General features: G+C 35.5%; 1 protein-coding gene across 2 annotated transcripts in view; it reads left to right on the top strand.

Annotated features, from left to right (window-relative positions):
- The window catches only part of LOC110992647 (unconventional myosin-Va), a 41,134-nt gene extending 27,850 nt beyond the window's left edge, over positions 1–13,284 (top strand). The window contains exons 27-41 of one of the 2 annotated variants that reach the window (XM_045634232.1): positions 92–235; positions 892–971; positions 2,140–2,169; positions 2,870–2,976; positions 3,397–3,504; positions 6,805–6,904; positions 7,148–7,265; positions 7,442–7,576; positions 8,192–8,396; positions 8,825–8,970; positions 9,720–9,934; positions 10,343–10,492; positions 11,199–11,330; positions 11,827–11,937; positions 12,356–13,284. In XM_045634232.1, coding sequence (XP_045490188.1) covers positions 92–235; positions 892–971; positions 2,140–2,169; positions 2,870–2,976; positions 3,397–3,504; positions 6,805–6,904; positions 7,148–7,265; positions 7,442–7,576; positions 8,192–8,396; positions 8,825–8,970; positions 9,720–9,934; positions 10,343–10,492; positions 11,199–11,330; positions 11,827–11,937; positions 12,356–12,484 — 1,910 coding nt within the window. In that variant the 3' untranslated portion in view covers positions 12,485–13,284. The remainder of the gene's footprint in view (positions 1–91; positions 236–891; positions 972–2,139; positions 2,170–2,869; positions 2,977–3,396; positions 3,505–6,804; positions 6,905–7,147; positions 7,266–7,441; positions 7,577–8,191; positions 8,397–8,824; positions 8,971–9,719; positions 9,935–10,342; positions 10,493–11,198; positions 11,331–11,826; positions 11,938–12,355) is intronic. The other variant, XM_045634233.1, reaches the window with a different exon arrangement.
- The last annotated feature ends 570 nt before the right edge of the window (positions 13,285–13,854 follow it).

The following is a 13,854-nucleotide window of genomic DNA, read 5'->3' as shown; positions in this document are numbered from 1 at the left end:
TTTTTTTTAAATGGTTAATATTTTTTTTAAGTAGGATCGTCTTGATCTTGAATTTATCATATTGGTCATAATAATTTAATTTATTTTTTAGACCGACTTTTGCTTCCACCCTCGAATCCAGATAGCGACAGATTCAAAGTGGAAGAGCTGGAAATTGAGAATAAGAAACTTCGGGAGCAAATACACAGACTCCGAGCTACTGGAGACAGTATTCTGCTTTCCAAGGAAGTTATAGGTAATTGTTTATGATGAGTGTCCTAAAAGTTCTGAACGTTAATATGCCTGCAGACATCATCGGCACCACTTTCTGATCCTCTTCACTTGGCACTTTGGCGGATCTTACTTACAAAGTAATTAATTTAATTTTTAAACGCCTATATGGTAGATCAAAAAGCAGCACTTTATCTGCTGCAGCTGCAAATATTTACTCCAAAAAATGGCCCTGGGTGCCTTCATTGATTTAAGAAAAGCGTTTGACATCGTAAGGCACAAGTTATTGCTAACTTGTGGAATTGATGGAGGGATGAATGATGAAAAAAAGTAATAATCATAATTATTATAAATAATTTTTTGTTTATTTGCAAAGAAAGTGTTGTATTCATATTTATTAATTAGCCATATTGATAGGTATGCCAATGTCATATAAATTAATTATCATAATGACAATAATAAAGTGTGCAGGAACAATATATATTAAAAAAAAACCAAATACTTTATCGAAATATTGAATGGAATTGTTTTATAATTTTTAAAAGATAATTATAATAATTAAAATTACTAAGTTGATTTAGAAGAGCTGGAGCGGATACAGTTTTTTTAAGGTTTACTATATCTTGTATTATAACGTATTAATTACTAACAACGTTTATTTTATAATTATTTGATTTACAGGACAAATAGACGCAATGCAACAGGAGTTGGATAGACGCCGCGACGAATGTGTTCAACTAAAGAGCGTGTTGTCGCATCAGGTGAGTTTTCATTACAAAACATTTATTTCCATTTACCGTCAAATTGTATTGACGGAAATAAACGAAATATGCCTTAATACAATTTTTTTAATAACATTTTTTTTATAATGATAGAAGGGACACTGTGAACTTAATCGATTGACGTGAACAATTAAGCCAATGTATATGTAAATCTATGCTAATAATTCTTCATTCTATCTTCATAAATCTTTCTAGATTTGATTATTTATAAATAGCCTCGAAAACTGAATGGATTTGATCAATCCTATAACAAAACCCTAAATCCCCGATGAACATGGGAATTACGAAACCGTTGAGGTGTGAATATTCTTAAAAGGCCGCACTTCCGAGCTTTCACTTTAACATCACTTGAGCCTCCAAAAAGGCTGAGATTCAGAAACGAGACGGAGAAGAGAAAACTGGGTCTTTCATCAATTTCGTTTATATGTATTCAGAAAGCCAAAGCCGAACTTGAGCATGTTTTTTTTTGCGTGTAAGAGAGAGGCAGCTGGCGTAGAGTGAGCAATGCCGCCAAACGGCAATTTGCTTCATTAAGGCTATGTTCACATGTAACGCGCGTTAACGCGCGATCAAATTTGAAGAGAGTTCAGATGATGAGCGCTAATGCGCGTTGCGAGAGTACTCGTCAGTCTAGTTCGGTAGAACGTAGAAAATGGACTTGGCAGAGGCTATTATTTTGTGCTTATGTTATAAAGAAAAATATAAATATAAAAAATATTCACTCATTTTAAATGCGAAGACAAAATATAATTACGAAAATTAACAAAATCACATGCGATCGCAATGAAGCGCGCGCTCAACTGAACAGCAAACGGACATTACATTAATATCAAAGCGCGAGTCAACGCGCGATTGTCCGCGTCTTGCTTTCTCTGAGCGCTGCGTTAACGCTCGCTGACGCGCGTTAACGCACGCGCATGTGAACGGTTGCTAGGTATATATTAGGATGTCTAAGCGCCACAATTCAGCCATCTGAACACAGCCTAAAAGTTTGACGGAGCGCCCATAGGAACAGATCTATGTGACGTTTGAATTCATTTAGCGCAGTAAATACCGTTCCTGAATCTCCGCCTAAGTTCAGTTGAGTCTAGACTCTATATTAAATATATATTGTGTATTTGTGTTTAAAATATCTTACATTGTGCAGAAACCATGGTTCCAAGCGTTGAAAACTGTTGTAAGTTGTCAAATGTGTCGAATATTTATAATTTGGTTAACACAGCTTTTTTGACATAGGCGTCACAACGTTCATCAAATATATCAATAGTTTAGTTATAGGAAGCTGCATTATCAATATATATATATCTGCTTTATGAGAAACATGTTTTAACTTTTAAAATCTCTTTTACTGAATGATTCTGAGGCACAATGTGGCTTTCTATATTTCTATTTCTATTCTTTCCAAACATGTGTTTCACGTTTTATTAATTTTATTCTATTTTTTTTACGCTTTCTTTCACTGAAATTGCATGGTTTGTATTTATTTTGTAGTTAGTATTTTGTTTTACTATATGCCCTAGAACTGAACCCTCAAAGAGAAGGTGGATTTAGCGGAAATAAATTCTGAATTACAAAATACTCTAAGTAAAAGAGCCCGTTAGAAATATTTGTGTCAATAATGGAAAGATTCTGACCACAGCTGCTGATTAAAACTGATCATCACAGTTTCTCCGAGAATAGTTATAATTGCAAATCTCATAGCAAAATAACCTCAAAATGGCGGCCATTCTCCCTCCACCGCTGCGTGGCAATTGTCGTGTGTAAAGAATTCTTGGATCCTTTAGTTACCCAGTGGTATATTTGGTTGTAGGGCATAGGTTCGAAGCAACGCCAGACTATATCCCCCTGGTTGTATTTTAATGATAATTTTTTTTCAGACTGTCAATCTGAAGTCGCTAGCATCGAACTATGGGTCTGATGTCGACATCATCAATGGAGATGGAGAGCTGGCTGCCGCCTATGAAACCCAAAAGGGAATTAATAGGTAATTAAAATGATTTAAGCCAAATCAGTGGATGGCCTCCATGCTTCTCACTTGCTCCGGCAGGATTATTTTTTATGGATTCAGTAAGAAGTTAACCTGAAATACCCATTCAAAGGATATCTTAAAAGTCCTGAAGCCAAGGGTGTTTTTTTTATAGAACAGGGGGCAAACGGGTAAGTGATAGCCCCGCCCATGGGCACTCTCGATGCTAGAGTTTGTTTAAAAGTGTTCTTATGTTACCTTCATAAGAGCACATTAGTTATTTAGCATCCCATCTACTTTTATTAATCATAAAGAAGGCCAGGAAGCCTGTGGCCTTCTTCCAGGGCCATCCCCCCCATTTTTTAAATAAACAACCTTTGCCCAAGCAGCTAGTGAAATATCCAAGTCCTGTAAACATATTTCTTTTTTTATATTCAGACAATTACAAGAAGAGCTAACAGCCGAGAAGCAGTTCTTCGCTGAACACATGTCCTATGCAAAGACGGAGATAGAGAGACTGCGGGAGGAGAATGAGAAGTATCAGAAGTAAGTACTACACTACCTGTTGACGATTAACAATCAACCCGGTTTAATAAATTGTGGCACTATAAAATTATTAGTAGCCTGGCGTTTTCGTTGGTTTTCGTTTTTGGCAAATAATCATTTTCGACCCCGCCTTCGCAGGGGGCTAAGTAGCGCTAACGGGTTGCATTTCGTGCACATTTCTATTGCCAGTGAAATATATTGCCCGATGACACAGTTTAAAATGCGTCGATCTTAAAAAAAACAAATACGTTGTCACGTGACTATATAAAAATTACTTTATTATCTTATACCTTTAAACGAGCAATTCTTGTATATATATATATATATATAATTGGAATCTGGGGATCGGCTCCAACGATTTTCATGAAATTTAGTATACGGGGGGTTTCGGGGGCAATAAATCGATCTAGCTAGGAATAAATGATAGAAAATAACAAAAAGTATGTAATTCGTACTTAAATATAATTTCCAAAAAACACAATTTATAAAAAAAATAAAATACCGAGCAAAGCTCGGCCATCCAGGTACTTATAGCTAAATTAAGCTAGTCAAATAGCTTTATTAGAGCTTAATTAATGAATCCATACAGCAATTAGTTAACATTAAGATTATTGTAATGGTAGAAGTTGTAAAAAAATATGTTAGTGGTCTAGTATAGTATGGTCCCTTTTGATGAATAGGATGAAAATCTCGTCCATATTTTTCTCAATGTTCAGATCTGACTGTCTTGTTTTTATGATAGAGATCTTACGTTGAAAGTGAAGGTTTTAGATTTCCGTTATTGTCCTGTTCTTGGTCTTTCATATGTAAGAAGAGAGAAGAGTATTTGCGAACGGGATAATTGTAATTGTATTTTCTTTTCTCCAGGTTTTTTTTCCTTTTTCTCAAATGGCTAATATAAAACCTTTAATGAAATAGAACCAAAATTATATCGTAAACGAAATAGTAGTGCCACAAAGTTATTACAACCTAATAATACAAACCTGACCTATAATTTAAACCGATGCTAATCGTCAACAGGCCAGGTCAAATAGAAGTTGAGTCAAAAAATTTAAACTAAATCGACTTGTCCGTGTTTGTTTTAATAGTTATGACACCATAGCTTCAGTCACTTGCCCATTATATTCACCTGCTTTAGATTACATCACTCACTTACCTCACATAGACAAAAGCAGGTCTTATCAAATCCTAGCTAAAGGTAAAAGCATCGTGAAGAAACCATTTGTACCAGCTGCCGACTGAAGTATTTCCGAACCAATTCGACTTAGGGTCCTTCAAGAAAAGAGCGTACAAATTCTTAAAAGGCCGGCAACGCACTCGCGAGACCTCTGGCATCGAGTGTCCATGGGCGGCGGTATCACTTAACATCAGATGAGCCTCCTGTCCGTTTGACCCCTGTTCTATAATATTTTTTTTTTATCAAATATCCATTGTCAAGGACAGTAGACTGATCAACAATGCCCACTGAAGTATTTCCGAATTCGACTTAGGATCCTTCAATGATAGTAGCGTACTTCTTAGCGAACTCTTGAGTATTGTGAGTGTCCATGGGCAGAGTTATCACTTGACATCAGGTGAGCCTCCTGTCCTTTATTCCCCAGCTATAGCTTGCAAATTTAATCAGGAGCCAAGGCTTCCTGGTAGAGGTTGATGGTGGTTTGAAGGTGGGGTTGGTGTGCAACTGAGTTAATCATTATTTACAGTGAACAGCAGACGGTAGCTTCGAAATTTCAACGTCATTTGAAAAATATTATTAGGTCGACCTTTAGCATGAAAACCATTTTCAACAGGGAACTCTTTTTTCTTTTCTTATTTACATTATAGTTTTAATAAAATGCCTTCTCTCTTGTACTTTATGAAGGCTTTTATAATTTATAGAATATGCAACCTTTTTATCACTATTTTCTTTACATCCTTTCTGATTCTAAGCTTCTAAATTCTTCTGATTATAAATTGTATGTATGTTTAAACTATTTTTTTATGAATTGAAATAATTCAAAAACATCTTTGTGTATTTTCCAGACCTTGGTTGCTAAATAGTACGTTGAATTTCCATATATGTCATCAATCATCTGAGGTCATTCACCCGAAGTCATTATCATTAACATTAGTCATTAACCTGTCGATTACCTGAGGCTGGTGACCAGATCGTTAGTTTTTAATTGTATATAGCTTGGCTTGTTTAGCGTTTGGTTGTAGCATGGAAAGTATAGAATTAATTCTTGTGGAATTCTATATTTCCCATACTCCCTTTACATGTGGCATTTTATTTATTATTTCTTGTATATTCTTGTAATTATGTTAATAAAGACTGATAACTGAGACTGTTTGTAATTTATGACAAGACTTGATGCTGCTGACATAATGATAATTTTTTTATCGACGTTTAAAATATATATCTATAGTTTCACTGGCTTTTCCCGCATACTTCTCTCGCTTCATTCACTTTCATGACATTCACCATGCTTGTCGGTTACGGCTGGGTTTTATATATTTATTTATATTATTTCGCAATTTTCCCGGAAGATTTAACAGAACCCAATATACACTTGCTACGCTGCTGCATTGCCTCATCCACTTTCATGATTACTTTCAATTCACATTCACCTGCTCATCGTTTATCCGATGTACTAGAGAAGGTAAAAGGGATCCCTTTTACCTTCTCTAGTACATCGTAGATTTTGGCAAGGCAGACTCAACCTACTTATTAACCACTTCCACACCACCTAAACATTCCTTTTCGTATCCCTGTCTTCTCTTTTAACCCACACTGCTTCCCCATCTATAGTTGCCTTATATTGCCTACTACCTATATTATAGTCTGTATAGTATAGCCTTGTTTAAGATTTTTTGGCTACATGTATATCAAAACAAATCAAAATCGTTTATTCAGTGTAGATGCGTCTTAGGGCATGCTTATGAATGTCAAAAACGTTTACAAAATTTGCGAAAGAGCAACACTAGGCCATCCGTTCGCAAAACTACCAGGAGGCCTTGTTCTGAGAAGAACGGGCAAGAAACTCAGCAAGTTTTACCCTCCCTCTACATTACAATTATTCAAAGGAAAATATCATAAACCACAACCATAATGGACTCTATTCCCATCTCCTGTTATATATTTAAACCAAATTTTAAACCATAGTATAGTAATATTAATATGGAAAAGCGTTGACTAAAATAGCAAATACACGTATGATTTGAATCTCTGGTTAGTTGGAATCTTTTGGTAAGTGGTAAACAGCTTTTTCGAAAAATTCAAAAACTAGGAACTCGAATTTAACAAAGTTATCCATTTCCCAGATTATTAAGCACAGATCTAAGCGTAGAGCCAAAGAATAAAACCCAAGAATATGCGCAGAATGAAATTATTCGTCTCGTTGCAGAAAGTTTAGCCATACAGGTGAGTGAAGTTGACTCTTTCTGACGTTTAAAGTAAAAAATATAACCGATTACCTCCGAGCCTCTTATGTATCAACTTCTTAATAGGCAAGTAGGTGTTCATCCTTTGTCAGTGTTACGTTTTTCCTCGCAAGAGCGAGTGTTAAACGCGTTTAGAAGAGTCCATTGGTGCACAGTCGCCGAGTTGATAGTTGCACCGTTCTATGAGACATAACAATTATACATTAATTTTATATATTTTCAGGAACGTGTGGACAAGCTATCAGATTGCTGTCGCCGTTATAAGAATCAAATTCGTATGCTGATCAACAAGTTGAAGGAGGCTGGTGTTGAAGATATTAAGGAGATTTTAGAAGGAAATGGTATGTAAGAGATTCAAAAATAATAGTTTGTGTGTCCATGGGCATTATCAGCAGAGCCTCTTGCCCGTGTGCCCCGTGTTATTTAAAAAGGTTTATATCGCTTTCGCGACCTCGAAACTACGACTGACTTCAAAGTTCCAATACCTGGAATAAGTTTAAAATATTTGTATTTTCAGATACAATAATATCTCCGAACACAACTGTCCCATTGGAGATGGCTACTGTGACCAGAAAGAAAGAGAGGGAGTACCTCGGAATGTTCGAATATAAATTGCAAGACGAACACACGATCATCAAAAAGCTTATAATTGGTAAGTTGCATCATTGTCCAAAGAGATATTAGTTAGATTATAGACAGATCCAGGTCTTATACATCCTCGATAGCTGGCCATGCTACGGTCTACTAAATGATTCCATATTCGAACTAATGGACTGTGTTCAAGGAGTTATGACCTCCGAAAAGCATATTCCCTCAAAGACTAGCATGTACCCAGTACTGCTCATGCAGCCCATGAACGCTCACGTGGGTGGGTGGCTGCTTCTTATAGACTAAAGCTTTCGGTAAATAGACTTAAATGCAGAAGTATTTTGTTCCACATATGTAGTGTAGAAAACTGCTGTATTGCCTCGGCATTGCAAACATGAATTTCCTGCTCCTAACCTTTTGATAAAATATTCTACAGCCCACGTCTATTAGGCCCCGGTCTTTGTATAGTAATCACTGCTCTATTGTCAATATTTTCATCAGCATAAATGAATCTTTATTGGTCTGCACACCGTAAACAAAATGTTCATCTAGGATAACGAAGGGTTAAATGGTGGAAAAAATTCTCAAAACTGTCCAATGGAACATTTTCAATTCAAACAATCAAATCATTTATTATAATATGAATGTAGGTAAAATTATCGTAAATATATATTTACAGATCTTAAGGCCCACGTAGCGACGACACTACTCCCAGGTCTTCCAGCCTTTATCCTCTTCATGATGCTACGTCACACAGACCACGTCGACGATGAGCCCAAGATGCACTCCTTGATGAAGGGAATCCGAACTGCCGTCAAGAAGACCCTAAAGAAACGATCTGATAATTCGGAGTACAGCATTCTTTGGCTCGCTAATATGTTGAGGTAGGTTCGGTCGTAGATGTAGCGAAATCAGGTGAGTACTCTGCAAGTTTAAGATGATAATTTGTTGGACGAGCGTCTCATTCAAGTTTACCCCTATAAATAAATTGCTGGAACATGCACGCACAGCATGGAAGTTGGGAGATGAATCTCTGGGTTGAGTTTTTTAGACCTTACTCAAACTTCCTATTTCAATTCTTAAGAGGATTAAAAGAAGATTTTTCTCGAATGAAGAAAGAAAAAAACATAAACCAGAAAGTTGAAATGTATTACATTGCAGCATTTTTAAAATGCTTTACTATTTTGTATATGAAATCATGGTTTGATTGATCATGGGTCCATCATTTAACATCAAGTGAGCCCCATGCCGGTTTGCACTCTGCTCTATATAAAACGCTGTTCCCCTTGATAACAAAATAATGGAATTCCAGATTTCTTAACAACATGCGCCAATACAGCGGTGATGAGACTTATCAATCAAGCAATACGCCCAGACAAAACCAACAGAGTCTACGTATCTTTGACTTGTCGGAATATCGGCAAGTGTTGAGCGACATCGCAATTTGGATATATCAAGGTAATTATTTCTTCACAGAATTTTAACCGATTTAAATGACAGGGACATTTCCAGCAGCTCGGAGTCTGTGTATGTTCTCGAATTTTCTTTATCTCATTTCCAGCTCTTAAGTTCCATCTCTATTTGGATTTGAGGGTAGCATAAGTTACCCTCAAATCTAAAAAATCTTCTAGTTCAAGTACTCACTTGAAAAAATGAGTACCTTTTTTAGTCTGGGCCTATGTATCCTGATTTGTTAATCTAATAATCTAGTTGATCGGCCTTCTGTGACGCCGCGGCCGTCTTGTCGGGTCTAAGGCCGGTTTTTCATTCTCTTAATTTTTCATTATTTTAAAAGTATAAGGGGGCGTCCATAAATTACGTGAGGTGTTTAAGGGGGAGAGGGGGTCTCGGGGGGCGTCTCAAATCTCATCTAATGTTACGTTGGAGAGAGGGGGGGTCTCGGCAAATATCACACAATTTTTTTTTCTGATTGAAACAAAAAATAATAATACTATTTTGATCCATTTAATCCAGATTGTACATGCTTAAGATTTAATTTTAAGCGTAATCGTAATGCGATTAAGATCATTTAAGAAAGAAAATTTAAAAAAAACACCTCACGTAATTTATGGACGCCCCCTAAAACGTTTTAGTTTTTTCAAAAATCGTGTAATATCTCTCTCTTCAATCGGCAGCTAATGTGTGACGTCATGGTCAAAATAAGAAAGAATCTTAAGCAGACATCATGTGTGAAAATTTATTTCCAGGACTCATAACTCACATGCAGACCCAATATGAACGCCTAATTGTGCCAGCGATACTAGAGTACGAAGAAATAAGTGGACTCTCCAGCCCCAAAGCTGTTCCTACTCCTGCGGCCTCAGCAGGCCCCACCAGGCTGAAGCATGACTTGGCTGTTATGCATGAACATCTCAAAGTGCATCAGGTTGATACACCGCTACGTGCTATGATCTTTAAACAGGTAATATTCTAGATTCTAAGATATAAAAATAGATTTAAATTGTCAGATCATAATAAAAGGTCAAGGAAGTTATTTATTTTTAAATATCTATCAAGTGACGAGATATCACAAAACTACTGATCCGATTTCAATGAAATTTTGACTATTATTATTATTATATAAAATATTAAAATTACATAACCGTCTTCCATATCTGTTGACTGAAATTCGTAAATATTACAAACTGCTGTAACGATTTTGATGAAACTTTATTACAAGTTCAAATATGGCGTTTTAGTATTCGATAAATTAGGAGAGATAGATACCATCTTTTAAGCGATTAGTAACCGCTAATAATTGAGAGTGGGTAATATAGGTAATAACCGGTAAAAAATGATCTAAATTAACAAAAAAATATACTCTTTCCAGCTATTCTACTTCATCTGCGCCTACAGCCTCAATCAGTTGCTCCTGCGCAAGGACCTGTGCTGCTGGGCTAAAGGGCTACAAATCAGGTACAACATCTCACACCTGGAGACCTGGATCAAGGAGAACCTGTCTGAATATGGCCAGAAATGTGTAAGTATATTTTGAGATTGAGGGAGTCAAAGCATATAAAATTTATAGTGAGATAGTTGAGAGAGCATTCAGTAGCAACGTCTTTGTTGCTGGGATCTGTGCAACAGATTCTGGCCCTTACCCCCTAAAGAAATCGAGTTCTTGGGTTTATGTTGGGTCAGTCACGTGACAATTTCTGGTAAACGTCTTCTGACCACTCCTAATGCTGTTGAAGTTTAATTTTATCGCAGCCCGTTTTTCTCAATGTGTCATTTCAGAATGACAATTAACACGCATTTGACGTTTGTTTACAAGGATATTACGTCATAGGGACTGGACGCCATATTGCCGATAGTTTTGCATTTTTTTTTTGAAATTATCACGGTTTAATTGAATTTTGAATTACTTATATATACTTTGTGTAGGTTCTAACACTTATCAAGAACGAATGGAGCTATAGCGTGGTTTTTGTTTTTTTGTCTCTATTGCCAAAAAGGCAATAGCTATGAATAACACTAGGAAATATACGAAAAATTTTGTAAAATTTATTGGGCCATGTATGGTTTAAATAAACGGCTAGAAACCTCTATAAATTAGATATAAAATTAAGCCTGGAAGAGATGCCGCGAAAGCGACAAGGCGGCCAGTTGCCCTCCTTTGCATTTAATTATGTTCAATTCTTAGTGTTAGAAGTGTTAATAAATAAATTATTTAATATTTGTTTAAGGTGGAGGACACCTTATCGGTCCTAAAGCCGATAACACAGGCGGTTCAACTGTTACAAGCGAGAAAGTCAATGGCCGATGTCGCAAGTACTGTGGAGATGTGCGCCGATCTGACGGCTATACAAGTTTGTAAGGTGTGTATGGGATTATTTGAATTTGGAACAAAGCTCTTAGATAATAGTTGCACAGAATATAAAAAATTAAAAATAGCTTTGTTAACCAGTATTTTTAATTCGAACAATTTTTAATTCAAACAAATTGAGTAAAGAACAATGTCTAATTTCATTATTTGATTTTCGAACGAAATGTAATGTACTCCATAAACATTATCGAATCTAAAATAGATTTGATAGAAATATAATTATTTGAATTTCGAATAAAAGTAATATATAGAGTATAAAATAAAAAAACAGATTATATCTAAATCCATTACATATTTCAATTTCGAACAAATGCGTATAATGTACTCTACAGCTTATCAAATAAAAAACATTAATTAGATGAGAAAGATAACCTCAAATAAATTTGAATTTCGAACAAAAGCTACTATATGAAATATTAAAAAACAGATTACATCTAAAGTGATGTTTTGTTGAAAATTTATTAATAAATATTCCTGAACATTTTCAGATTCTCAACATGTACACACCGGCTGAAGAGTACGAGGTGAAAGTAACGAAGGAATTTATACTCGAAATACAAAAGCTGATGAAGAACAGGCCTGGTGCTGAGTCGGAGTCTGTAAGTCACATGAACAATTTGTTATTTAAACTTTATTTTACTAGATAATGCGTTATAATAAGACTTTTGTTAGCCCAAAGAAGTACACACATTTTTTTAAAATAAAATTTGACAATCTAGAGATCTCATAACATCAGAAGTGGAGTGATAATTAACAATACAGGTTACATAAAATTATTTTCTTTGCCTTTAAATGGCGAAAAATAAAAAACATACACAAATTTTAAAACATTGCTGCGGTAAACTGCCACCTAATTCTTAAAAGGTCGGCAACGCACTTCGGCTCATAGATCATCCTGTATATGGGTCTATCACCTCAATACATATATAGCCCTACCAATCAACGTGTCTAAAAATACTGAACCGATTTAGGTGAGATTTGGACTTCCGGAAATAAACTTAATGTTTTTTTTTTCAGAAAAACCTGTTGATGGATTCAAAAGTTATATTCGCAGTTCAGTTTTATTACAGCCCTTCGTCAATTCGTCTTGAAGACATCGAAGTACCCGATGTACTGGAATTGGACGGTTTACTCACTAAAATCTAAACATGTCCGAATCGTGTTGGGCATTTGGGGGGACACGTTGGTCACATGTGAGTTACATAATGTCTGTCACGTATGAGTAACGCCTCAATATGTCACTACAAACATTGTGTCAGTCTCGTGTGACATACAAAAAGTCAGTCTCATGTGTAATTAATTGTGTCGGTCGTATATTGGACACATGTGCGTTGCATTTGGTCGCCAACATATGACTTAATACAATATTCGGTCTCATGTGAGCTTTATTTTATCGGTCATGCTTGTCCTACATTGTGTCAGTCACATGTGACTAAATAAAGTCAGGCGCGTCTGAACTTCTCTTGTTTACATTTGGTGTATATTCGGATTTTGTTCGTTATATAAAAATGTATGTATCCAGTATTTAACATTTGCAATAGACATAGATATATTATGTATGACAATGTATGAGATTTCTGTAGCCTATTTTAAAAAAACATATTTTTATTGCATTTAAATATTACGTATATCAGCCATACAGTTGTGTCTTTGGATTGTTAAGTTTAATAGATTATTTAGATTTAAGTATTAAACATTCCGTATTAGTGTTGCTATATTTAGAGAATATCTCCGCAAACTGCTAATGCGCTGGAACAATAGTACAGTTAGCAAGTCAAGTGTTGATGTTTAATGCAGATGCCGATTTAGGTGATGGACTTCCGAAAATAGCCCTAGGCACGAAGGCACATACAGCTGACCTACTTGCCTCATAAAACAATTTTAATGAGGTCCAGACCTAAAGGTTGTAGCGAGAACATCCTAATACCGGCATAATCGACTAATCTAATAAAAACATTTTTTTTTGCTGACGGTACTTGACCAAAAAACATGGCGCCCAAGCGCATTAGCAATTTGCGAATTGTATTAAGTATATGGTGCCATTTTGATTGCTCACTATTAATATCATTTCGTCCATTATGTACTTAATCTTATATCATATAAAAATACAATTTTAAATTTAACAACTCTTTCGTCTCTTTCTGTTACATTGTTTACGCTGGTTAAGTAGATCAAGATAGATATAGTTCGAACGATACTACTTCAATTTATTTTATATTAATACTTGGTACTTAATTATTTAGTCTATGTAATATTGTAACGCTGTTATAGAAAGAGTTCAGCAATTTAATTATAAACAGATGCCACATTTATTCTAATACTTAAATTATTCAAATATCACTAAGGCTGAAATTTATAGAGAGATAGATTAATTTCAACAGTTGCTCATCGCTAGACTGGTGCTCAGTTTACTTCCTAGTCGAGACATTTACAAAAAAACTAAAAATAGACTTTTTAACACTCGTGCAAAGGAAAACATTGTGATGTTCCCTTAGACCTAACACGACAGCGTGTGA

The sequence above is a fragment of the Pieris rapae genome, chromosome Z (assembly GCF_905147795.1).
Source record: "Pieris rapae chromosome Z, ilPieRapa1.1, whole genome shotgun sequence".
NCBI classification, from domain to species: Eukaryota; Metazoa; Arthropoda; class Insecta; order Lepidoptera; family Pieridae; genus Pieris; species Pieris rapae.
The sequence above is the reverse complement of the archived record's forward strand: the minus strand, read 5'-3'. Positions and strand labels throughout refer to the sequence as shown.